The 27,391-nt window shown below is 41.2% G+C and overlaps 1 protein-coding gene across 22 annotated transcripts in view; it reads right to left on the bottom strand.

Moving 5' to 3' along the window:
• The window catches only part of macf1a (microtubule actin crosslinking factor 1a), a 628,388-nt gene that overhangs the window by 330,692 nt on the left and 270,305 nt on the right, over positions 1-27,391 (bottom strand). For all 22 annotated transcript variants that reach the window (XM_085962506.1, XM_085962516.1, XM_085962528.1 and 19 more), the window contains one exon: positions 7,876-7,965. In XM_085962506.1, the coding sequence (XP_085818632.1) occupies positions 7,876-7,965 (90 nt within the window). The remainder of the gene's footprint in view (positions 1-7,875; positions 7,966-27,391) is intronic.

Genomic DNA, 27,391 nt, shown 5'->3' with positions numbered 1-27,391 from the left:
CAATCATACAGCCAGGGACAGCAGGCTGCAAAGTCCTTGCCAAGGTTTCACTCTTGGCCTGTGTCATCCAAAAGTCTGGCAGATGATAAGAAATACATTAAGTTATTTAAACTCTGTGGACTGACTGAATCTTAATGGAGTTGGGCTTTATAAAGAATTTAACGCTGTTGAAAGGAACTGTAGTGTTTGACATGAAAGAGGAAAGGAAAGAGGAAACAAAAGAGCTAACAGAGCTTCATAACTGCCGCTGTTTCTTTGACCAGACATAAATGCTTGGTCAATCCAGAACTGGGCAAGGTATATCAAAGCTATATTTGAGAAAAGGGTAAAAACTGTACACACCAGGAGCATACCAAGGATTTAGAAAGACTCCCACAGCCACACTGAGTATACACTTTAACTAGAGTGAAATATCATTGTAGCAATGTTGTCTCTCCTGTCTGTTTGATTCCTGGTGCTATGTCTACCTCTTTCCCCTGGATTACTGATGCTCAGCCAGCCTCCCCCTACCTGCTCGATACCCAATGATAGGACTCACCACATTCACAGTTGTTGAAACATCCCATACAATGAAGTCAGCATGAGCATTTCTGTTTCACGTCCCAGAACTTACTGGCACTGGCCCACTTCTCCATTGCAGCCAGTTAGATGATTCTAATTCCATACTCCAGGGAGCCATGCTGAATGATGGGACAGCTCCATGCAACGTGATAAATTTGAATCAGCTGGTTTAAGTAGTTACAAAGGAAAAAAAAGAGGGCTACCGGCCGGCAAGTTCTGGCATCAAGCCCGTTCTGACCAAGGCAAATTCAACCACTGCAAGCCTGACCACTTATAGGTCTTCGGGGCTAGTTCAGTGCTGAGAGGACAAAGTTTACAGGTTTCAGTCTGATCAAAGAATCTCTATGGACAGCAAAAGTTGTAAAATAATTCCAGTGTAATTAGGTTGCACTGGACACCAGGAGTCTGGTAGGCCAAAAATTGCACTACCAGGTAGAGCCAAGAGTTACCTTTCCATTGTTATGAAAAAGTATACAGACTACCAATCCATTCGTTGCAAACTCCATGATATATCAGGAATAGTAAGGCTAAGAATTTTTTTCAATAGAATTATGAGTGGCCTATATTCACCGTCTTTGCCATTTTACATGTAAAACATATGCTGCAAAAGAAGTCATGGAACAGCAAAAGAAATTATATTTTATATCACACACTAGAAACATTTCTTGCATGCTCCCCCACCATTTTACTCTTGCAAAAAGACTTTACTTTTATTAGCAAGCAAGTATCCAAGAGGTGAACAATTTTCAAGATGTGCAGCATTAGTCCAGGTCTCACAGCAAACACTTGAAAAATCATCTGGGTTAATCTATTAGGGTAAAGGAAACGACTGCCACAATCTCAGGCAGCAGGCAAACACACAAAAAAAAACTTTTCCTGTTATTGTTGTTCCTTTCATTGTTAGTGAAATATACTGTACACATCTCAGCAGGTCTTCCACTGATTAGAGCTGTCTGGGTTACAGTAAATATGATGGAAAGAATGTGATCAGGAACTGTATTTTTTTTTAAAGGAAGTACTACATAGTCACAGTGCAGCCTTATTTGGGCTTTTCATTGCAGGCAATTATTTTATCCAGTGAGTGCATTACTATATCATTCAGTTTTGTGCCCGACTCCTCCCACCCAAACTCAGATAGAATCTCTAGACAAGGTACCAAAATCGACTCCATCTGATGTCTAGACAGAGCCCATGTTGTTTAGCCCAGACAGTATTTAAAATTATAAACTATATATGTATTAATGAAAAACTGGGTAAATTAACCCAAAATGCCCCAAACTATAATAAATGAAGGAACAAAATGAAGGAAAGATTATAATTAGTTATGTTGTTTTTGTTCATATTAATGCCACAAGCAAGATACTGTATCAAAAGAGATAATCCACTGAGTATCACATATTTATACAGCTGACTCAATATCAATTTCAAGCTCTTTTCAATACCAAATACAATATATGAAAGCTTTGCGACATTGTGTATCATGTCTTTTCCTCCAGGCCCAGCAGCACAAATCATCTGCTTTGGGATCGTTCCAAGTTTACTGCTATTTAAAAAAATTAATCATCAATGGCCATCTTAATGGTCTTTGCAATTGGCTGGACAGCACAACATGGCACTATGCCAGTACAATATGCAATAATATAGCCAAGACATTATACTGTACATGGCACTCCCATATCAAATTCCAAATATAAAATATTAATAAAAGTGTAATAAGTCCCTGCAGCTCTGTTATTAGAGGGACAGTTTAAGACAGTCTGGATTCAAATCCCTTAACACCAATTCCAACATGGCTACGCTCCAGAATGGAGTTCTGTCTGTCTGTCTTATTTAGACGACTGGTGACATGTCTGCAGGGGCAGAGATTGCCATCTCACTGGAAAAAACTGGCATATGCCAATCTTTCCCCACAAAGTATACTTTTTACCTACAGCGCAAATGATCCAGTTTTTCCAGCTGCTGAAGGAGGCACTGGTGAATGGAAGCCAGGAAAAATGGGGCAAAACAGAGGTAAAACATTCACAATAAAACATAAAACAAAGCATGTAAATATATTGTGCACAACAAAAAAGGTCTATTTCAACACTATACCAATCTTTTTTTTAAACCCCATATAGTTGAGGTACTCTCTCATTTAATAACAGAGTGGATTATCTAGTAGTGATACAGTAATTATTGCACCGCCATTGGGGGAAGTGGCACCTACCCCCTCAATATCATCCCCCTCTTCCTGACTGTGTTCAGAAACACAGGGTGGCAGCCTCACCAAGCGCAAGTTCTTCAGCACAGACTGTTCCTTTTGCTATCAAGCACGGGACAAAAAGACAGAGAATGGCAGAACCAAAGCAAGAGCAAATAAGGAAAAGAAAAGCACAAAAATTGCACACAAATAAAGGCTTGAAATTAACTTGTCCTAGCAGAGATTGCTAGTGTGTAAATAAAATCTACCAGCAAATTTTATTCTCAACAGACATTTGCATTATACTTTGTTAATCTATAATGTATGGATTTCCTTACTATGGATACCAGCTTATGATCCTTGTTGGGTCCTGAGGGTATATGATGCATGTCAGGTGAATCCTTCAAGGGAGAACCAGACCAAAGACAATAAGTTGAGAAGAGAAGAGATGATGAAAATAAGATTGGCAAAGAGAGAATATGACCGTAGAATGGCGGTTAACATAAAAGGGAAACCAAAAATCTTCTACCAGCATGTAAACAGTAAGCGGGTAGTAAGAGGCGGGGGGGGGGGGGCTATTAGCAACAAAGGTGGTGATATATGCTTAGAGGCGAAGGGCAAGGCTAGAATACTCAATGAGTACTTTGTATCGGTGTTTACTAAGTTGGTGGATGCTGACGAAATATAGGTAGCAGTGGAAAAGGTAGAAGCAATGAAAAGGGTGAAAATTGATAGATAGGATGTACTAGAAAGGCTGGGTATGCTGACAGTGGATAAATCGCCTGGTCCAGATGGCTTGCATCCCAGATTGTTAAGGGAATTGGGGGAGGAGATAGCAGAAGGGTTTGCCATAATTTTCCAAAATTCCCTAGGTGCGAGGGAGGTGCCCGAGGATTGGAAAGAGGCAAATGTGACAACATTGTTCAAGAAAGGGTGTAAGGACAATCCTAGTAACTACAGGCCAGTCAGTTTAACATCAGTGGTAGGTAGTTTTAGAAACAATAATCAAGGAAAAAATTAACGGGCACTTGGAGAGGTTTAAGCTAATTAAGGAGAGCCAACAGAGATTTGTAAAAGGCAGATCATGTTTGACTAATCTAATTGAATTTTTTGATGAAGTAACAGGGAAAATCGATGAAGGGAATGCAATGGATGTTGTCTACATGGATTTTAGGAAGCCATTAGACAAAGTACCACATGGAAGGCTGGTTAACAAAATTGAGGCTCATGGAATAGGTGGGTCAGTGGCAGCTTGGATAAGGACAGAAAACAGCAAGTTGTGGTAAATGGCTGTTTTTCAGACTGGAGGATGGAAGACAGTGGTGTTCCCCAAGGGTCAGTGTTGGGGCCACTGCTTTTTTGATATATATATAAATAAATGACCTGGATATTGGAATACAAAGTAGAATTTCTAAATTTGCCGATGACACCAAACTTGGGGGGTGTGGCAAAGTGAGGATGATACCAATCGACTGCAACAGGACATAGAAAGGCTAGCAGAATGGGCAGACAAGTGGCAGATGGAATTTAATACAGAGAAGTGTGAGGTGATGCATTTTGGCAGAAGGAACAGGGAGAGGCAATATACACTTAATGGCACAGTTTTAAAGAATGTGCAGGGACAGAGGGACCTGGGAGTTAATGTGCATAGGTCCCTGAAGGTGACAGGACATATTGAGAGAGTGGTTAGCAAAGCATATGGGATCTTGGGTTTCATAAATAGAGGTATTGAGTACAAAAGTAGAGAAGTTATGCTGAAGCTTCATAAAGTGCTGCTTAGGCCACAACTGGAGTATTGTGTCCAGTTCTGGTCACCACACTTTAGGAAGGATGAGAGGCCCTTGAGAGGGTGCAGCGGAGATTTGCCAGAATGGTTCTGGGGATGGGGGATCTTAGCTACAAGAACAGGTTGGAGAAGATGGATTTGTTTTCATTAAAGCAAAGGCAGTTGAGGGGTGATTTGATAGAGGTGTACAAGATTATGACGGGTTTTGATAGGCTAGACGGGAAAAGGCTGTTCCCACTAGTTGATGGTACAAGGACTAGGGGACACAGATTTAAGGTTTTGGGCAAGAGATACAGGGGGGATGTGAGGAAAAGCTTTTTTTTTACGCAGCGAGTGGTAAGGGCCTGGAACTCGCTGCCGACGAAAGTGGTGGAAGCGGAGATACTCAATGTTTTCAAGGGGAGACTGGATAGGCGCTTGAGGGAAATAAACATGGAGGGCTACGGGGATAGAGCGAGGGAATGGGACCGACTGGATTGCCCTACAGAGAGCCAGCACAGACTCGATGGGTAGAATGGCCTCCTTCTCTGCTGTTATGACTATGAGCCAGGACAATGCCTCATTCTGAGAGCAGGCAAGCCTCTGCTATAGCTGCTCTTGAACAGCTTTAGGCTGGCACAGGTCCCCTGGGAATACAATTTTCCTTTTTCTGAGGAAGGACTTTCCCTTTACTCAGAACTTCTACCATCAAAACTCAGCACTTGGGTAATGTGGGAGAGAAATAGTCTCTCTCGGTACATGCTTCAATGTATCCATGCACCAATATGATGCACTACTATTTTAAGGTCCCATTCTCAATTGTCATACATCATGTTTGCTAAACTGCACTAATAGTTTGAAGATCCTTCTAACTATTATGAGCTCCCTCATAACATGGCAAAGGCAAAATGATTACAGATTTCACTACCAGAACACAATGCAAATGGAAAGAAAGAGAAAGAAAGAGAAGGAGAAGGAGAAAGAGAAAGAGAAAAAGAGAAAAAGAGAAAGAGAAAAAGAGAAAAAGAGAAAAGGAGAAGGAGAAAAGGAAAGAAAGGAAAGGAAATTACGTTTATACAGAGCCTTTCACTACTTCAGGATGTCCCAAAGCACTTCACAGCTAATGAAACACAATAAATTTGCTAGTAGACGCATATTAATTTTACATTCATACACAGAGATATCACAATGTATTAAATTTACTACCGAGTGCGATAGCACTGCAATATGTAGTTCTTTCAGATGAGGCATTAAATTGAGGCTGACTTCTCAGGTGGACGTAAAAAATCCCATGGCACAATTTAAAGAGGAGCAAGGAGGCAATTTTCCCATGTCCTGGTAAACATTTATGCCTCTACCAACAGCACAAACAGATTATCTGGTCATTTATCTCATTGTTGTTAGTAGGAGCTCTCTGTGTACAAATTGGCTGCTGCATTTGTCTAAATTACACCACTGACTACACTTCAAAAGCTCTTGATTGGCTGTGAAGCACTTTGGGATATCCTGAGGTTATGAAAGGCGTTGTATAGATGCAAGTTTTTTCTTTCTCAAAGCTGTAGAGTAATGTATTGTGTGTTACAACATAATATGTGAAGCTGAACATTTAGGGTGTTACTGAACACCATTGTCATATCTGGTCTGTTTGCAAGGAGCACTGTCATCGGGTTGGGTGAGCTTTTTTCCCCCATATAGAAATAACTCCTGGAGAAGCTGCTTGTTAATGATGTCATTGTAGTCTCTGGAAAAACTGCATTGCAGTAGATAGTCCACTGAAGTTGTCTTCAATGAAATGTAAGGAGGGAACAATGCTATGTCAGTACTAGAAGCACAAATAAGATTTATCTATTGGCCTCTGATGTCACAAACTGAAAATTGAGTTTGTGGTCAATAGTTTAAATTTAAACAATACACTGAATCTCTAGCTAGTTGTATGAGATACTAGCACTTGGAAAATGTATTACAGTACATCCATTCAGTAACGCTACAGAACTACTTCACCAGAGGGTGGGTAGAGGACGGCCAGGGGTATTAATAAAGCACAATATAAACAACTTTAAAATTGAACTTAGGATTTGGGGGGTCAGCCATGCAATTTCAAATGCTACCATACTCGAGTTTCCTCCAATTGGCAAATCTGTTGGTCTCACCCAAATTGAATGAGCAGATTCACCAGAAAGGTACTTAGGCTTGGAGGGTTAAATTATGAGAACAGGTTGCATAAACTTGGCTTGTATTCCCCGGATTTTAAAAGGTCGAAGTGTGATCTGATCGCGATCCTTAAAATGATAAAAAGGGATTTGATGGGGTAGATACAGAGAAACTATTTTGTCTGCTGGGGAAATCATGAACAAGGGGGCATAATCTTAAAATTAGAGCTAGGTCATTCAGGAGTGAAATCAGGAAGCACTTTTTCCACACAAATGGTGGTGGAAATCTGGAATTTTCTCCTCCAAAAGGCTATGGATGCCAGGTCAATTGAAATTTTCAAGACCGAGATCGACAGATTTTTGTTGGGTAAGGGTATCAAGGGAAATGGAGAAAAGGCGGGTAAATGGAGTTGAGGTACAGATGAACTAATTGAATGGTGGAACATGCTCGAGGGGCCAAATGGTTAACTCCTGTTCCTAAGTAAACAAGTGACGCACATTATCCATGATCACACAAAGCAGTTACTTCATCTATTGCTGCCTGTGGTCAGCAATACATATATCAGACTGCTTTAATGAAAAAATGTTGCCGTACTGATTCTCACCCACTAGATGTCATCAGTGTGTGTTACAAATTAAATCCTGTATAGTGTTGAGAAAGCACTGCAATCCTCTGAAATTATACTGGGAACATCCAGATGGTAAATTTCCACTCTCTGCCATGTTGTTACATGGACAAAATTGATGCAAGCTGATTTAGGTGAGAAAATATGAAACACACTAACAAGGGCCCTATCTCAATTGTAGTTCAGCGCCTACAATCAGCTGTAAACATGATAGCTAAAATCCATGGGAGTTAAAAAAAAAAATTGACAAGTAAAACAAAAATGCTTTTACACTAATGACATTTTAGATAATCGATCTCTGTTGACAAACACAACTTCTTTTCACTACAATGTACAGTAGATATCCTATAGCATTGTTAATAAATACATTTTTAAAAATGAAAGATAGAAATAATCTTCAGGGATTGCATGATCCCCACAAGGCGATTGAAAGGGCCAATCAGATGGCTCGAAGAGGGCATAAATTTTCATTTTTTAAAATAATCTAGATAGACTGATGTATTGTAAAAATTCTTAAGCAGTATTTCATCTAATCAGAGTTCATATTAAGCATTCTGCAATGTACTCACTTAAAATTATAAAAATAGCACTTACCAGAGTCACCCCAGAGAGGACTTCTAAGAGGGAGATCAAGTTATGTCCATCGCGTAGATCTTCATAGAGATCATTTATGTGTTTCCGTACCTAAAAAAAAAATCATTTTAAATCAACTTTTCCTCTGCAGTATAGCAACTAAAGTTTTTAGCACGTATTTCAATTACTCAGATTTCTTCCCTTTCTCCTTTTTTGAAATCAGCAATTCCTCCTGGGGTACAGTTCTGCAGTTGGCAGCTCTCCAGGAGCACACCGAAGTGACCATTTTTCACTTGGGAGCTGGGGCAATGAGTGCTGGCCGGCTATTCTACCATGATATTCCTAACCTCATCTTGTGTCCACACATTGGCAGTAGTAGCAGGGTCAATAGGTAGTGATCACAAGCAAGAAGTCTGAGCAATTTTCCGCTCCCTAGCCCAGGGTCACTGAAACCAATTGTTCTGCCACCACCCTTGCTGAGATCAGCTGACGGTGCAGGTGGCCATGTGCTTACATTTATAATAAGCGTTTGTTACATTCTGATGAGCAAGCCTGCCTAAAGGGGTCACAAAATTAAGGGTTGCAAACAAGTTTTTTGAGAAAACTGATGTAATCATAGACACACAAAAAGGCAGGTCAGAAATTGGACTAAAACGCTTCAGAAAGGAAGTGGGATTTTGGGGCAGGAAGAAAGGTTCAACATTCCTACATTTCCTTTCTTTAAAAAAAACCACAGGTTTCACAAAGAAGAGCTGTTATGTTGCCTTCTGACCTGCTCAGTCAGTGAAACAAACATTGGCAGATTGGCTGATGAATAGTTTTTGTAAACGTAAAAGAAAAAATGATTCGGTAAATCAAGTTCCCCTCCATGGCAGCTATAAATTATTTGACTAGGCCTCATTTGTATTCAAAGGGCTCTCAATATCATTGCACAGTAGCAGTTTAATCTGAAAATTAATCCTTACCGAAGTGAACCACATTTCTACTATACAGGAGACTTTGGTTTATCCGGAGGTTGTATGTCCGGAAACCTCGATCTACCGGCAGAAATCAGGAGCTGTTTTGTTAGGTTTTTTTTCTTCTCGTGGCTTTTTTTTCCTCAACAGTCAGGCTCTGGAAAGTCTCTCTGAAGCTGTTGCTAAGCTACAGAGACGCTTCCAAGGTACGGGCCGACTGTTTGAAGCTGTTGCTAAGCAACTGTGTTTGTTGTCAGATACGGAGATGAAAACCTCCGTATGCTTCAACATTAACGCTGGTATGTCCGGCACTTTTGATGGGACGGCAACAGCTCGGTCCCGTCGGTGCCAGATATCACAAAGTTTCCTGTAGTTTGAAAAGCATGCTTTACATTATGCATTCTAAGGATAAAATAGATTATAGAAAACATACTGCACTGAAGTACATGAAAAAAGTAGTGCCACACTATTTGAATGGATTTTGAATGTTTGAAAAACTATGACTCGCTCCATTTTCTCCTTGGTGTCCCCTGTATCCCTGGAATATGAACCACCTGAAGGCCAAGAGGATGAGCGAGTCCCAACCTCCATGGGCTGCAATGCTACTTATGTGATAAGGAGGACGACAGTGTCCCTGGGATAATTCTCTACTCCTCCACAGCAGTAAATAATGAGCATGTGTGGATATTATTATTTCTAAAAGAAAACGCAAAGGCGATTCAAAGAGCTTTCTTTCAAAGGAGGTCTGGGTAATTTGTTTAAAATCACAGTAACCAGCAGACATGTTAACTTTCGTGATTTTACACCCACTGAAATTACAAGCGCGAGCAGGGCTGTGGCAATCCACACCTAGTCAGTCAGTCACGCAACACTCGCACATCTCACAGCTTTCCTGCATCATAAACCTTTTTAAATCTGCATCTGTCAACAGATACCATTCGAATAAACGGTTGCAATGGATGTGAATAATTAACAAGCATGTGGTTCTTGTACGGGGGGGTGAGGTGGTGTAAAAAGAGAGAACACTGAGTTTATCATGAATGATGTGATGTGTTGAGCAATCTCCCGGGTGAGACTCAATAATTTTGTACCTTTTGGGAGGAAAAAAAGTGTCTCAATGTCTCTCAGCTCTTCATTTCAATGGATTGATAACTACTGTCACTATAAATATAAAAAAATACTTCATTTGATTTGATTTTCTATGCGTCTTCCTTTTTTGTCTGAAAAGTTAATTTTTGGCAATGATTTAGCCATAACAAATACGTATACGTTAGACACACTATGTATGAAGCAGTTTGGTTGCTCCTGGCCATCCTCTGATAGGGATACTCCATGTGGTAAAGTAGAAATACAACACCTAACTGACCCTAAGCCAAAGCCTGCAACAGTTTATGCAAAAAAATTCTATCAGCTGCATTATATCTGGAGCTTGCAATTCTACATAGAAAGCAGTTTTGAGAAGATTAACTTTGAATATGATTAAAAATAAATGATAGATTAAAGTTACAGAATGTAAGTACATCAAAATTGAGACAACAGCACCTGTGTTTCCTGAACCCCAAGATTCAATTACTGTACAGCTTTCATGCACAGATATTTGTTACTTTAGAAAATATTTACTAAATCACCATATTGTCTTTTGAATCCACCAGTTCAGGGAAATATCAGTCTCTTACAAACCACTGCAACATAGATGTTTTTGATTTTGTTTAAATTACAATAAATTGGCAATATTACTTCTAGAGGCCACAAGGACAGGTAGTGTGGGAAATGGAAGTCAGATTGACGCAGTGGGAGGTACTGGTGTGAATTGATCTTTTTGTTACATTCTTGGTACAGTAGACAATGAATTAACCCAAGCTACATCTGACCTACAAGTGTATGATGTAAGTGTTCAAAACATTGCCCATTCTGTAGCACTGATATTTCTCACTTTGCTCATCACTGCCACCCTACTTCCAACAGAATTCTGCTGTGTAGTTTATATTTCTCAACCTTCATTGACTAAAACAGTATAAAACTGCTTAAAAATACAAGCTGATATTTCACATATTGTACAGGTCTTCAGTTCTTCTAAAAGTGTACACAGAACCTGATTGTAGATGACGTGTATCCAACACAAGTACAGGGGAAGGCTGCAGTGCAAAGCTGCCAACCAAACAGCAAAACTGAACCAAGGGTAATAAACAGAAAGCAACAACTGCTCGAGTTGTTTTTAAAGAGTATTTTTGTAAATGGTAAAGTTTGGGCACACACACGTGCAGATTGCATGGTGCCTATCCTCAGGAACATAACATCGTAACAGGAGTCGGCCATTCAGCCCATCAAACCACTATTAGATCATGGGTGATCAGAACCTCAACTCCATTTACTCACCGCTGCGCCATATCCCCCAAGAAAATCGATCAATCTCAATCTCTCAAAATTTTAATTAATCCAGCACCCACAGCCTTTTGGAGGAGGGAGTTCCAAATTTCAACTGCCCTGTGTGAGAAAAACGGCTTCCTTATTTCACTCCTAAATGGCCTGGCTCTAATTTTAAGATTATGCCCCTTGTTCAGATTCCCCCACCAGAGGAAAGAGTTCCTCTGTATCCAGCCTATCAAATCCTTTTATCATTTTAAAGACCTCAATTAAATCACCCCTCAACCTTCTAAATTCAAAGGAATACAAACAAAGTTTATGCAACCTGTCCTCATAATTTACCCTTTTAAGCCCTGGCATCATTCTGGTAAATCCGCACTGTACCCCCGCCAAGGCCAATACATCTTTCCTGAGGTTCAGTGCACAAAACATACCACGGCTATGTGCAACTGAAGCATCACTTCCTTAGATTTGTATTCCAATGCCCTTGCAATAAAGATGAACATCCCATTAGCTTTTTGATTATGTTATATACTTGCATTTAGTGATCTGTGCACATGGACACAAATCCTTTTGCTTGACCACAATTCCTAGTCTCTCACCATTAAGAAAATATTCTGATTTGTCTTTCTTGGATTCAAAGTAGTTTTTTAAAATTAGTTCCTGGGATGTGGAGATCACTGGCAAGGCCAGCATTTATTGACCATCCTTAACTGTCCTCAAGAAAGTGGCGGTGAGCCACCTTCTTGAACTGCTGTAGTCCATGTGGTGAAGGTACACCCACAGTGCTGTTAGGGAGGGAGTTCCAGGATTTTGACACAGCGACGATGAAGGAACGGCGATATATTTCCAAGTCAAGATGGTGTGTAACTTGGAGGGGAACTTGCAGGTGATGGTATTCCCATGCGCCTGCTGTCCTTGTCCTTCTAGGTGGTAGAGGTTGTGGGTTTGGAAGGTGCTACAAAGAAGCCTCGGCGAGTTGCTGCAGTGCATCTTGTAGATGGTACACACTGCAGCCACAGTACACCGGTGGTGGAGGGAGTGAATGTTTAAGATGATGGATCCAGTGCCAATCAAGCAGGCTGCTTTGTCCTGGATGGTGTCGAGCTTCGAGTGTTGTTGGAGCTGCACTCATCCAGGCAAGTGGAGAGTAATCCATCACACTCCTGACTTGAGCCTTGTAGATGGTGGAAAGGCTTTGGGGAGCCAGGTGGTGAGAGAGACTTACCACAGAATACCCAGCCTCTGACCTGCTCTTGTTGCCACAGTATTTATGTGGCTGGTCCAGTTAAGTTTCTGGTCAATGATGACCACCAGGATGTTGATGGTGGGGGATTCAGCAATGGTAATGCTGTTGAATGTCAAGAGGTGGTTGTTAGACTTTCGCTTGTTGGAGATGGTCATTGCCTGGCATTTGTGTGGCGCAAATGTTACTTGCCACTCATCAGCCCAAGACTGAATGTCATGCAGGCATGGACTGCTTCATTAACTGAGGAGTTGCGAATGGAACTGAACACTGTGCAATCATCAGCGAACATCCCCACTTCTGACCTTATGATGGAGGGAAGGTCACTGATGAAGCAGCTGAAGATGGTTGGGCCTAGGACACTGCCCTGAGGAACTCATGCAGCAATGTCTTGGGGCTGATACGATTGACCGCCAGCAACCACAACCATCTTCCTTCGTTCTAGGTATGACTCCAGCCAGTGGAGAGTTTTCCTCCGATTCCGATTGACTTCAATTTTACTAGGGCTCCCTGATGCCACACTCGGTCAAATGCTGCCTTGATGTCAAGGGCAGTCACTCTCACCTCACCTCTGGAATTCAGCTCTTTTGTCCATGTTTGGACCAAGGCTGTAATGTGGTCTGGAGCCGAGTGGTCCTGGCGGAACCCAAACTGAGCATCATTGCGCAGGTTATTGGTGAGTAAGTGCCACTTGATAGCACTGTCCACAACACCTTCCATCACTTTGCTGATGATTGAGAGTAGACTGATGGGGCGGTAATTGGCCAGATTGAATTGGTCCTACTTTTTGTGGACAGGACATACCTGGCCAGTTTTCCACAATGTCGGTTAGATACCAGTGTTGTAGCTGTACTGGAACAGCTTGGCTAGCGGCGCGGCTAGTTCTGGAGCACAAGGCTTCAGCGCGACAGCCGGGATGTTGTTGGGGCCCATGGCCTTTGCTGTGTCCGGTACGCTCAGCCGTTTCTTTATATCACGTGGAGTGAACTGAATTGGCTGAAGACAGGCTTTTGTGATGGTGGGGACCTCAGGAGGAGGCTGAAATGGACCATCCACTCAGCACTTCTGCTTGAAGATGGTTGCAAATGCTTCAGCCTGGCAGCTAGGTCCTTCAGGACTCGGCCAACTCGGTCAGTAGTGGTGCTACCGGGCCACTGTTGGTGAGGGACACTGAAGCCCCCCACCCAGAGTACATTCTGTGCCCTTGCTACCCTCAGTGCTTCTTCCAAGTGGTGTTCAAATGATAATCCGGGACAAAATTAAGTCAGTTGGACAAGTGTGGATTCATTAAGAAAAGCCAGCAAATTGTGTTTAGTTACCTTGATTGAATTTTTTGATGAGGTTACAGAGAGTTGATGAGGGCAATGCAGTTGATGTGGTGTACATGGACTTCCAAAAGGCCATGAAGTGCCACATAATAGGCTTGCCAGCAAAGTTGAAGCCCATGGAATAAAAGGGACAGTGCCAGCATAGATACGAAATTGGCTAAGTGACAGAAAGCGCTTTCATTTTTGCTAATATTCTCTAGTGTGTAACCTTATCAAATGCCCTCCATATAAACAACACCTATCTGCCATGCCAATGACCTTCTCAAAAAAATCCAACTAGATTAATCAGATATGACCTACCCTTCACAAATCCAAGCTGAGTCTTTTGATCAGCTCATACTTGTCCAAGATCTCAGTCACTCTGTGTCTAATGATATATTCCATTAACTTTCACAGAACTGATGTTAAAAATTATGGGTCTGTATTTTCCAATCCAAAGGCACAATTCCTGAATCTAGAGAGCTTTAGAAAATTATGACTCGTGCATCTACAATTTCTTCACCTATTTCTTTCAATACTCTGGGATGGAAACCATCAGGTACTAGAGATTTTTCTATCTTAAGTCCCATTACTTTCTCCATTACCAATTTTTAACACATTAAATCCAGTAAGATCCTCCCCTTGAATTATTTTACATTCCCTTGTTCCACTGGTATTTTGTCCTCTTCCTCCACTGTGAAAACGGATAATACGCATTTAACAAGTCTACCATTTCCTTATTATCCATTATAGTTTTGCATGCATCTGTCTTTAATGGACCCACATTCCCCTTTACCACCCCAGAGGCGTTCACTATATTCTAACATTATAAAAGCCCCAAGGAATTCCAATGGACTACTGGGCATTTTAAAAAATATGGTTTTGCAGCAGACGCTGTTGTGCTACTCTCCGCATGAAGCTCAAGTGGTACAAAACCAGATTAGGAGGTACGATAGCATAGTGGTTATGTTACTGGACTAATGATCCAGAGACATGAGTTCAAATCCCACCACGGCAGCTGGGAAATTTAAATTCAGCTAATTAAATAAATTTGGAATTAAAAAGCTAGTATCATTAATGGTGACCATGAAACTACCGGATTGTTGGAAAAACCCAACTGGTTCACTAATGTCCTTTATGGAAGGAAATCTGCCGTCCTTACCCAATATGTGACTCCAGACCCACAGTAATGTGGTTGACTCTGAACATTCCTCTGAAATGGCCTAGCAAGCCACTCAGTTGTACCAAACTGCTATGACAAAGTCAGCACTGTGAGAGCACCTTCACCACACGGACTGCAGCGGTTCAAGAAGGCGGCTCACCACCACCTTCTCAAGGGCTATTAGGGATGGGCAACAGCCTTGGTCCAAACATGGACAAAAGAGCTGAACTCAAGAGGTGAGGGGAGAGTGACTGCCCTTGACATCAAGGCAGCATTTGATCGAGTGTGGCATCAAGGAGCCCTAGCAAAACTGAAGTCAATGGGAAAACTCTCCATTGGTTGGAATCATACCTAGCTCAAAGGAAGTTGGCTGTGGTTGTTGGAGGTCATTCATCTCAATCGCATGACATCACTGCAGGAGTTCCTCAGGGCAGTGTCCTAGGCCCAACCATCTTCAGCTGTTTCATCAATGATCTTCCCTCCATCATAAGGTCAGAAGTGGGGATGTTCGCTGATGATTGCACACTGTTCAGCACCATTCGAGACTCGTCAGATACTGACACAGTCCGTGTCCATATGCAGCAAGACCTGGACAACATTCAGACTTGGGCTGACAAGTAACATTCGCACCACACAAGTGCCAGGCAATGACCATCTCCAACAAGCGAGACTCTAACCATCTCCCCTTGACTTTCAATGGCATTACCATCACTGAATCCCCCACTATCAACATCCTGGGGGTTACCATTGATCAGAAACTGAACTGGACCAGCCATATAAATACTGTGGCTACAAGAGCAGGCCAGAGGCTGGGAATTCTGCAGCAAGTGTCTCACCTCCTGACTCCCCGAAGCCTTTCCACCATCTACAAGGCACAAGTCAGGAGTGTGATGGAATACTCTCCACTTGCCTGGATGAGTGCAGCTCCAACAACACTCAAGAAGCTCGACACCATTCAGGATAAAGCAGCCCGCTTGATCAGCACTCCCCCCACCACCGGCGCACTGTGGCTGCAGTGTGTCCCATCTACAAGATGCACTGCAGTAACTCGCCAAAGCTCCTTCAACAGCACCATCCAAACCCGCGACCTCTACCACTTAGAAGGACAAGGGCAGCAGACGCATGGGAACATCACCACCTACAAGTTCCCCTCCAAGCCACACACCATCCTGACTTGGACCTGTATCACCGTTCCTTCACTGTCGCTGGGCCAAAATCCTGGAACTCCCTTCCAAACAGCATTGTGGGTGTACCTACACCATATGGACTGCAGCGGTTCAAGGCGGCAGCTCACCACCATCTTCTCAAGGGCAATTAGGGATGGGCATTAAATGCTGGCCTTGCCAGTGACACCCACATCCCGTGAATGAATTTTAAAAAATAACTTAAATCCTGAGTTACACCACCACTTTTGCATTAGCACACCCCAAAATGGCCTTGCATAAATACAAAAATTTAATAGCACTGAAAGTAATAATTTTGTCCCATCTTAAACAAAAATCATCAGAACCAGCAACCAACAACATTTCTGTAACTAATTTCTTGCTTTAACTTGAATACAAGGTCCAGGCTGACATCCTTGCACCCATCCAATAGTGCTTGGCAAATGGAGATTAATCAAATGATCTGACTATGGCTGCAATAAATAAGAAGCTGTTATCAGTTGGTTAGTGGCTTGTTTTCAGTAACAGAACTGCACAGCGCGCATAGAATTTTACATCATGATTTAACGTCTTTACTAAAGATAATGCTATTGTAGGAAAGCTCTTCAAGTGGCAATAAGTTCAGACACTTGACATTTACATATATTTCACTAAACTGATTCTCCACCTGCGCTCATTAAAAGGAATCAATTATACATGTTCTGCATGGTCAGCTACAAGAACTTAACATTACACCGTCAAAATGAAAAGTCACTGTAAACCAAAATACGGTTCGACACTGCTACAAATCTTTCGAGGATTCTCCCCGTGTCACTCAAATTAAGTGCTCTTATTTAGTTTGAATGTAATGACACCCTCTTCTCTTCCTCTAATCCTTCATTTACAAACTTTACAGCCCTGATGACATTCAATATCCAGTTTAACATTCATTAACTTGCATTATTAGTGCACACCACTCATTTTGCAAAGATTCCTAGCTAGAATCCTCCTATTAGGTATTTGCTGGTTTCTTGGCGTGGCTGGGTTTACACGAGGAGCTTGTTTTGTCTTGGGTTTTGAGGTTAGGCCTGGAGATTGGGTAAGATGCTGCTGCATAATGGTTGGCACGTCAGTTGGCGTCAGTGCCCTCAGAGCCAGTGGATGGGCTATTGTGCTGGGGGTGGGGGGGGGCAGGCGGCGGAGGAAAGGTACAGTTTGTTGAGTGAGTCTCCAAGCACAAGCTCAAGCAGCTTGGTATTGCCTGAGTTCCAAGCAGAGTAAGAACATGACTGATTGATTGCCATATGTTTCAGCCACGTTTGTTGTGAGGGAGCTGCACACCACGCAAGAATGGGGATGCATCTTTTTGCTTCGACAACAGTGATGAGAACTGTTCAAGCCTCTTCTTTGAAGAGGGCCCTCCCTTTCCAGTGGGCAAGTGCAGCAAACACTGAACTGGATTAAAGTATTTCCACATGGAATCGCAACTATGACTTTACTGAAACCACTGCACTGATGGGCCAACTTGGCCACTAAAGAAAACTTGTGCAGCAGAGGTGCTGTGCTTTTCACAAAGTGGTTTTTATCTTAAAATATTCTATTTTGAATGAAAACTTTTTTGCTTTCATTTTCAGACCATGAGTGGGAATTCAAATGAAATTGATTCTTCCCAGCTATTTAGAGAAATAGCAGGAGAGAAATTAAGTATCAGCAGATGCAGTGACATTCACCCGAGGTGCTTTAGTGCTTTCATAATTTCATCTCTTAATTCATCTCCCTCACTGTCAGACACAGTAATTCCTGCCAGCCAATTTCACTTATAGTTCATCACCAATTGAAGTAGTTGTCTCAGCATACCCATAAAGAAATAGGGACAAAAAAACCAACCAGGTTCCTAATCCTGATGACTGTCCAGTGACTGGGATCAAGTGAGATACTTACCATGAACAAATAGCTTGCTGATTCTCAGAAGGTATTGAAGGGTGGCTAAGAGCTATAGAGCAATATATCTACCAGATTCTTTGGGAGAAGAATGGGGCATGTTAGCAGCTTTTTTGACCATGGTGAACATACTCTAATCAGTGGACACCAATCAGTACTTCTTACACCAGGAATGAGTAAAGAACAAACAAAAATGAACTGGGAAATTTTGAAATATATCTCAACAGAGCCATTTTGAAAGTATTGATGAGTATGCAAGAGGAGTACATATCACAATAAAAATAAGTGCAAGCTAAATAAGCATTCTCCAAAATAGGCATTAAAAAATACAACCTACACAACGTCTACAGGGAAAATGTGGCGAGCACTTGGAGTACAGGAGTTTTCCAAAACAGGTTTAAAAAGGTCATTAGAAGTGCAACGAGGACCAAGAGGGGAGTATGAAGGCGTTAACTTTAATTCTAAAATAGTCTCCTAGCATCAAACAGTGAGAGAGCAGTTAGAGGAAATTACAATTCAAAGATAAAAACGACAATGAAGTTAAAAATAAAACAGATCAAACCTCTTTCAAGATTATTTAAAAGAGTACGTTGTGTGTCGCTAATAAGTTCAAGGAAAATAGAGATAAAGAATGATCGAACCATCAGTCAAGACTGGTTTCACTTATTTTCCGGAGGGAAGTTTCCAACAAGCATTACTTGCAAAGAAATGCACAAAGCAAACGGCAAAAGACAAGGCTGAAGTGTTTGCAATCATCTTCAGCCAGAAGCGTCAAGCGGATGACTCTTCTCGGCCTCTTCCTGCGGTCCCCACTATCATAGATGCCAGCCTTCAGCAAATTCGATACATTCCATGCGACATCAAGAATCGGCTGAGCGCACTGGATACAGCAATGGCTACGGGTCCCGACAACATTCCAGACCTGTGCTCCAAAACTAGCTGCACCCTTGGCTGAGCTGTTCCAGTGCAGCTACAACACTGGTATCTATCAGACAATGTGGAAAATTTCCCAGGTATATGCCTTGTCCACAAAAGCAGGCCAAATCCAACCCGGCCAATTACCACCCCATCAGCCTACTCCCAATCATCAAAGCAATGGAAGGAGTCATCAAAAGTGCTATCAAGTAATACTTTGTCACCAATAACCTGTTCACTGATACTTATTTTGGTTCCACCAGAACCACGGTCCAAACATGGTTACAAGAACTGAATTCCAGACGTGAGGTAAGAGTTACTTCCCTTGATATCAATGCAGCATTCCACTGAATGTGGCATCAAGGAGCCCTAGCAAAACTGAAGTCAATGGGAACAAGGGGAAAATCTCCCATGGCTGGAGTCACAACTGGCACAAAGGAAGATGGTTATGTTGGAGGCTAATCATCTCAGCCTCAGGAAATCTCTGCATGAGTTCCTCAGGGCAACCTCCTAGGCATAACTATATTCAGCTGCTTTATCCATGACCTTCCCTCCATCAGAAGTGGGGCTGTTCGCTGATGATTGCACAGTGTTCAGCTCCATTCGCAATTCCTCAGATAATGAAACAGTCTATGCTTGCATGCAACAAGACATGGACAACATTCAGGCTTAGGCTAATAAGTGACAACAAGAGAGAGCATAACACCTCCTCTTGACATTCAATGGTATTACCATCACCAAGTCCCACACTATCAACATCCTGGGAGTCACCAGTGACCAGATACTGAACTGGACCAGCCACATAAATGTAGTAGTTACTAGATCAGGTCAGAGGTTGCATACTTTGCCACAAGAGGCACACCACCAGACTAGCCAAAGCCTCTCTACCACCTACAAGACACAAGTAAGGAGTGTAATGGAACACACTGCATCTGCCTGGATGGGTGTAGCTCCAACAACACTCAAGAAGCTCGACGCTATTCAAGGCAAATCAGTCCGCTTGTTCAGCACCCTATCCACTGGCTTAAAATTCCACTCCATCCACCATTGGTGTACCGTGGCTGCAGTGTGTAATATCTACAGGATTCACTGCAACAACTCGCCAAAGCTTCTTCGGCAGCAACTCCCAAACCTGCAACCCCCACCACCTAGAAGAACAAGGACAGCAGATGCATGGGGACACCATTACCTCCAAGTTGCCCTCCAAGTCACAAACCATCCTGAATTGGACACACATCATTCTTTCATTGTCGCTGGTTCAAAATTCTGAAACACTCTTCCGAACAGCATTGTGGGAGTACCTTCACCATACAGACCCCAATTAAGATCAGCTAAATCAGTGGAGAACCTTTTGTCCAAATGGTTGTTGCTACATAACTAATTGAATTTAGAAATGGGTCGGAGAAACAAGAATTGATTTAGACTTGGGCACTGGTGCAGCAACACAATAGGACATATATCATGAATACATGCCCAAAATTTTAGTAACAATGCACAAAACTAGTATAAAGTGGTCCAATCTAAAGCATTTTCCTTATGCAAAATCAGGGCCTGGAGCCGGTAGTAAACTCTATTGAAGTACAGTGGCAGTACTTCTCTTCTTACCTTCTTGACTTACACTGGTTTTAAAGGTGTAATTGTTGCATTGTTAACTAGTGCATCAACAATCTATCTGGGGAAAAAAGGTTAATCTACAATGTCAACAGTATTTTTGAAATGAACAGCTATTTCTTTTGGGTTCATCTCAGCATTAAAAATGTAGTAAACATATAAATAACGGAAAATGCATGTAGCAGTTTAACATTTAATCTAATTTCACACATGGTTAACCCATTATAAAAATGTTTAAATCTTTAACAGAGATCTTACCACTAACTCAAAATAATATTGCCCTTTTATAATGATTGCAGTGCTATCCAGGTACTGTCATAATAAGTTAATCAAATATACCTCGTGCCCGAATACAGATCCAAATAAAATTATGAGAATTGTTTACTTTATACCTTTAAATTTTTTTGATGGTACAGTATTTACTGGAGAAATTCATATCTTTATTACTAAAAAAGAAAATCTTTCCTAAAGTGCTATATATTCTTCTGAGACTGGCTATTCAGCAGAGACTGAAAGAAGACAAAGTCCTGAATAGAAACTGTCAAATATCATTAACATGGAGATTTCACTGAATAAACAGGTTTGTTCTCAAATGACAACTCCAAAGATGACAGTAATATGATAACTGTACAGAACAGTCATCCTTCTACCAGTCTCTTGGGTTATTTCAAAGGTCCTTGAAAATATGTCCTATAAATACAAAGGAGATTTATTCCAAGGGTCACACTAAAGCACAAGGTTCTCTATTTCTACTGTAGCCTAGAATCCTGGGATGAATTCAGTCAGGTAAAATTTCATAGTGAGAGCTTAACAAACGAGCAAAGATCTTGTTCTGTACAAGATCATACAGAATCAAAATGTGCATATCAGTTTCATGTGGACTGTAACTGTCCAAGATTATTCATGATTAAAGATCTTAACTCTGTATAAAGCACAGGTAGACACAGGCCAATGTAGTTCATTTGCATTGTCTATTGTGTTCCTGATCTATCTATCCACCCACCCATTTGCTGGATCTACAGTCGCCAATCACTTGACACCTGTAGTGTCGCGGTTTACGAATTGTCTCACCGAACCCGTTTAGGGCAACACTTTGGAATTTGAACGCAATACGATCTGGTAAACAAGTCTGGGTTTGTCCTACTATAGTTTCTATGAATGATTTTGTAGGACAGAGCTAATGATTGAGTTGTTACGAATACACCCAGTTTAGTGAAAATGGTTCAGATGCAGACAGGGAAAGCTTCATGATGTTCGCATTAGGGGATCCAAGCATCTGATCGCAAGCTAAACTCTGCTTTAGCTATTAGCTGAGCCATTCAACTGGCCTTTATGTAACACTGTGAGAACCCAGCTCTCACGACTAAAATGTAAAACTGAAAGGTGATGAAGCTTTGCAGATATTAAGCTAGCAGTACACATGGAACACAACTTTAACTTTGTATTCTTTTCAAATTCCAGAGCTCCACTGACAGTGTGGGGGCACTATTGTTCTTCTACAGCCTATGTATAATGTTACTAATGATACAGTACAAAATAAGCAATTATCGGTTTTATACAAGTTGAGAAAGCAGCAATACCTTTTCTCTTCCATTAACTGTTTAGGAATGTGCACTGAGTACGAGCTCTATTCTCGACTGAATGCAGGATAATTCAGTTTTCATTTCCGCTTGCGATTTACACTCTGTTCAAAGTAAGTGACTGTTGTAACAGAAAGATACACAAAAAAATGCTAAGCAGCTCTGCCTTTGAGAATGTTATGTTTGCCAAGAGGTAATAGAAGATTGAATGCAGTAGGGCTCATTGGTAGTTTCCTATTCATCTATCACATAAAAACCTCAGACTTTGAAAAGTGTTTTCTTATAAGTTAGTTTACAAATGCTGTGAATGAATGAGTTCACTCATTGATTATCCCAGTCTTCCTAATGAATGTTTCTCTTCTCAGACATTTCTAATCTTTCATCAATCCCACACTTTAACTTTGGTACACATACTATATTCACATTCACTTGCCCTGAAACTATTTCAGAAATTACTGTTATATTGATTACATAACCTTCTATGCCCCGCAAAGCCCTAAATAGGCAAAACTATAACCCGGAGATCCTAACTGAAACATTCTCCTTCAGTTACTATCTGCTTGAACTGTTTTACAGTGGTCTACATTACACTAATACAGCAACTACACAGAGTAGCACAAAACACCATGGACAAATAGCATAAATTACACTAAACTAAGAATCAGATAAACAATGTGAACGTTTCTTTTGACATTTTTTGCATGCGAAAATGAATTAAACTTTGTGACGCAAAAATTGAGCGAACTTCCAGGACATTGACCCTCAGAAATGTGCAAAGTAATGAAATGTGTAAAAGATCTAGAGTAATTTCTGCTGTCATTACTACATGAAAAAGGTCATTTTCAGCAAAGTGAGATTGAAATTACATATTACAATGCAGTCAAGAAATATATAATCTGTAAAAAATGTGCTAAACTATTGAAAGTATAAATCTTTTGACAGTGTGGCAATTCTCAAAATGTTTTGTGATAATCCCTGGTACCAAGAATCATTCAATGGACAGTCATCATACTAATACAGCATTAATACTCAGCTGCAGAAACACAATTTTCTATTTCAGGTTTATTCGTTGGAATAATAGCCTCCTGGAAAAAGCAGCATTAATTTTAATATAAAATATTAGCTTGCTTGTCATGCCAAAACACAAAGAAAATCTCTAACTTTCCTTTAGTAGTCAATGTGTCTCAAACACATACATCCCACTGCCCAGTTCGGGATTGACAAAGCTTTTGTTCTGATCGGAACAGTGAGCTAATATTATTATTCTATATACGTAGATCTGCTAACATCCTGTTGATATGTGCATCCAATTCAGATTGCTCTGAAGAGGAATCTTTACCTGAATCAGATTCTTAATCTGGGTTTGGGTTTGCACGTTTTTGAGGAACAGGCACTTGAGGCCCCTCTGTGTTTAGATATATATAATTTGGACCTTTTTGCCAACAAAATGGCTTTTCAACAGATAAGATAATCGTGAGGATTCTTTTCTGCTGAATTTTGCGCAAGCTCGGCAGTACAGGAATTTGTGCAATACTGACTCACACAAACTCACCGGCCGTGGGTGGAGGTGGCTGGAAATAACCAACAGCAAGTAGGATCCATTTCAGAAGAGCTGTCCAAGGCAAGTCAGTACTGGGGAAACATGACTAATATTCATCAAAGGTGCGGTCAGAGAGCGAGAGAACGAAAGAAGGAAGGGGAGAAAGAAGGAAGGGGAGAAAGAAAAGGAGAGAAAGAAAAGAAGGAAAGGAGAGAAAGAAAAGAAGGAAAGGAGAAAAAAGAGAAAAATGACTTGCATTTATATAGCGCCTTTCACGACCTCAGGACATCCCAAAGCGCTTTACAGCCAGTGAGGTACTTGTGAAGTGTAGTCACTGTTGTAATGTAGAAAACAAGGCAGCAAATTTGCACACAGCAAGCTCTCACAAACAGCAATGTGATAATGACCAGATAATGTTTTTTTTTAGTGATGTTGATTGAGGAATAAATATTGACCAGGACACCAGGGATAGCTCCCCGGCTCTTCAAAATAGTGTCAAGGGATCTTTTACGTCCACCTGAGAGCACAGACGGGGCCTCGGTTTAACGTCTCATCCGAAAGAAATGTTGCAAAAACAAAACTAAATTATCTTTATTAAAACTAGGTAATTTCCGATGGAGTTGCTCACGAGGAACTGGCATCTGGAGTACATTTGTGATATTTAGATAGTGTTATTCTGAGCTCAGAAGCATAGCAGGTGATTTGTGACAGAATGATGTACAATTGAGGGGGAGTGGGAGGGCCAGGGAGCAGAGTATAGAATTTTGAAATTAAATCAGTGGACTGAACTTCGAAAGAGACTTACTTGTTTACTTCATGGCAGCTGCTGAGAGATATCTTTCCACATCAGATTTCAAATCAGAAAGCAGAACACAACCCTTCCCCTCCAGACTGTTGCCAGATCTCACATTCCCAGAGTATGGCCCTACCCCATTCAGTGCTGCCAGACTCTTTCCCTTCCTATTGCTTCCAGACCCTAAACCCCCCTTGTTCCCATCCCCACAGGTACTGCTCAAAACTCTAAATGCTGTCAAAGTTCCTCCTTCCCTCAAGAGCTCTCAGGCCCCATCCTCCTAAATACTTCCAAACCCCAGCAACCTCACCCATCCTGCTGAATGCTGCCAAACCTCCTCCCTCATTGAGTTAAGCATTGCGACATCCATCTGCCGATTCAGAGAATATACGTAACAGCTTGAGTGGTTTACTTGCATCAAAAGGGCAGCACGGTGGCATAGTGGTTAGCACTGTTGCCTCACAGCGCCAGGGACCCGGGTTCAAATCCGGCCTCGGGTGACTGTCTGTGTGGAGTTTGCACATTCTCCCCGTGTTTGCGTGGGTTTCCTCCGGGTGCTCCGGTTTCCTCCCACAGTCCAAAGATGTGTGGGTTAGGTTGATTGGCTATGATAAATTGACCCTTAGTGTTAGGGGGATTAAATACGTGGGGTTACGGGGATAGGGTGGGATATGTGTTGGTGTAGGGGTTACAGGGATCGGGTGGGATATGTGTCGGTGCAGGCTCGATGGGCCGAAATGGCCTCTATCTTGCACTGTGGGGTTTCTGTGATTTCTGTGATCTGTGAAAATGTTTCAAAAGGAAACTATTTCCTTTTAAAATTCAGTCTTCAAGATTGAGTCAAGCCAGGCAGAAAGCTGGCTGCTATACACAGGGTTTGATTGGATGGGGAACTGGCTGTTTCACAGTGAATGTGGGAAAAAGCAGAGTCAAGAATTGGAACAGGACAAAGGAGCAGTGACAGCTTGGACAACTGAGGCTCGGGGATGACTCACATGTGAATTACAGAAAATGATGGGAAAGGTTGGGATGACAAGTGGTAGTGGGGACCAGCAAGAGCCTGCAGACACACAAGAGGACGGTATAGAGAGGCAACTGAGAAGCACTGAGCTTACACATGTGAAAACTAGAACTGAAGACCTGCACCTCAGGCCCCATGCAGACATATGCAGGAGGAAATAAATTCGGGGATTTCTCATGTACAATGTATATGTTTATTCATTTTTTTTAAAAAGTCTTTCATACATGTATAGTAGAAATGTAATTGTTGTGTATAGCACAGTGGGTCAGAAAGCAACATGGCTGCTGGAACTACTTGGGAAAAAATTAATTGAGCAATGCAGTTGGTTAGATTGGGGTAATTGCTGGCTCCAGGTTGGTATGTGGTAGCGGGGGGGGGCGGCGGTAGGAGGGGGAAATGTGCAATTTGGTTGCTTTTGGGCAAGTTCCTCATCCTGGATTGCTCACTTTCATACCTATCTACATTTAATGAATCAAAGTTTTTAAACTTAAGATAGTTGTATTTGAACCAATCAAAAAAGCATGATGGATGATTTTTCACACCAAGACAGAAGGTGTGGCACAAACATTTAAAGGTGAGGCAAGATTTTTAATTATATAGATACATCTAAACTTTACAGCACTTTAAAGCAAAGGACTGCAATTAAAAATAGAAGATACCATTGGTACAAATCAACTATATTCTACACAGACAATGTCACACAACTGTTGATGAAAGGAGAACATGAACTGAGGATGCTGCCCGTCAGGATATTAAGTATGGAGCTGTGAAATGGAAAAATACCATTAAAGGAACAGTGTTCCTGGTGTTCCCTCCTAATTAGATGTTGCCGATGCACATCAATTTCTTAGTTATTAGTGGAATTTGAATTTTTATTAAAAAATTTGAAGACCACAGTTTGACATCCCTACAGCCAAGCTGGTACACAAGAATACGTGGATGAGAAAGAGACTTTTAACTTATCGTTTAGGCCTGGTTTCAGAACCTAATCTGACCACTTTTATCTCTTAACCTGCCTCAAATCTGTATCTCTTCATGCCCTGGTGAATCACGTATCAACTCAATGACTGCACTAGGTGGCACTCTAGTCCAGAAGTTCATCACATTGGAGTAAGACCTTACGTTTAACTCCGTTTCTTCAGTTTACAATTATTCCCTCTGCTTCTACTATTCTGGTTTTATACAAAGTACCGTTTTACACCAGCTTCAGTAATTCCCTTTATCTGATTTTTTAAAAAAGCTTAGATTGTACCACTTCACTGGTGTTCCACATTTTCTGCTGCTTTCCAGACAATTTCTCCGGGCCCACGAGAAGTCGGGTCCTGGGTGCCTTTGGAGGAAATGTTTTCCTTTCTTTTTGTTGAAAATGTGCCATTCGTGGCAGTACTACTGTGTGCTTGTTGCCAACAGCATATTTTCAATATAAAAACATTTGTAGAGAATTACTTTGGGTACAAATATTCTATGAAAGAAAAGATCTGCATGTTTTAAAAATTACAGATCTATTTGTATTGAGTGAGTTTAGTGGACCAGTTTAAGACATACTTTTCTGGCAAGGCAAAGCTCATTAATTCACATGAGCAATTCTATTTAATAGTATAATCTACCGCATTACAGTATAAATTAATATTTACAACTGAGCCATTTTCCTATGACTTTAACCATGACTATACAGAATGGAAATGAAAGGCATCACAAATTATACGGCTGCAATGTAATTCTTAATATCTGTAGCAAAAAATATTCCGTGGCCTCTGTTAGCAGTAAATTTTCATTTTTGCAGTTAATTCTATTCTCTTATCCAGAGTTTTTGTTCGTGTTTGTATGAACTAAATAAAACATGAGACAGGACAGTGTGGTTTTTCATCATGTTTGAGATCTGGTCCTTAATAAAAGGCTTTATGAAGGCAATGCACAACATTGTCTAATTACTTTTGAGTCTAAACTTTTACTTTATTT

This window comes from Somniosus microcephalus, chromosome 20 (assembly GCF_052327205.1).
Source record: "Somniosus microcephalus isolate GS21.2 chromosome 20, FLI_Smic_1.0, whole genome shotgun sequence".
Taxonomy (NCBI): Eukaryota; Metazoa; Chordata; class Chondrichthyes; order Squaliformes; family Somniosidae; genus Somniosus; species Somniosus microcephalus.
Note: the sequence above shows the minus strand (reverse complement) of the source record. Positions and strands in the feature narration are given on the sequence as shown.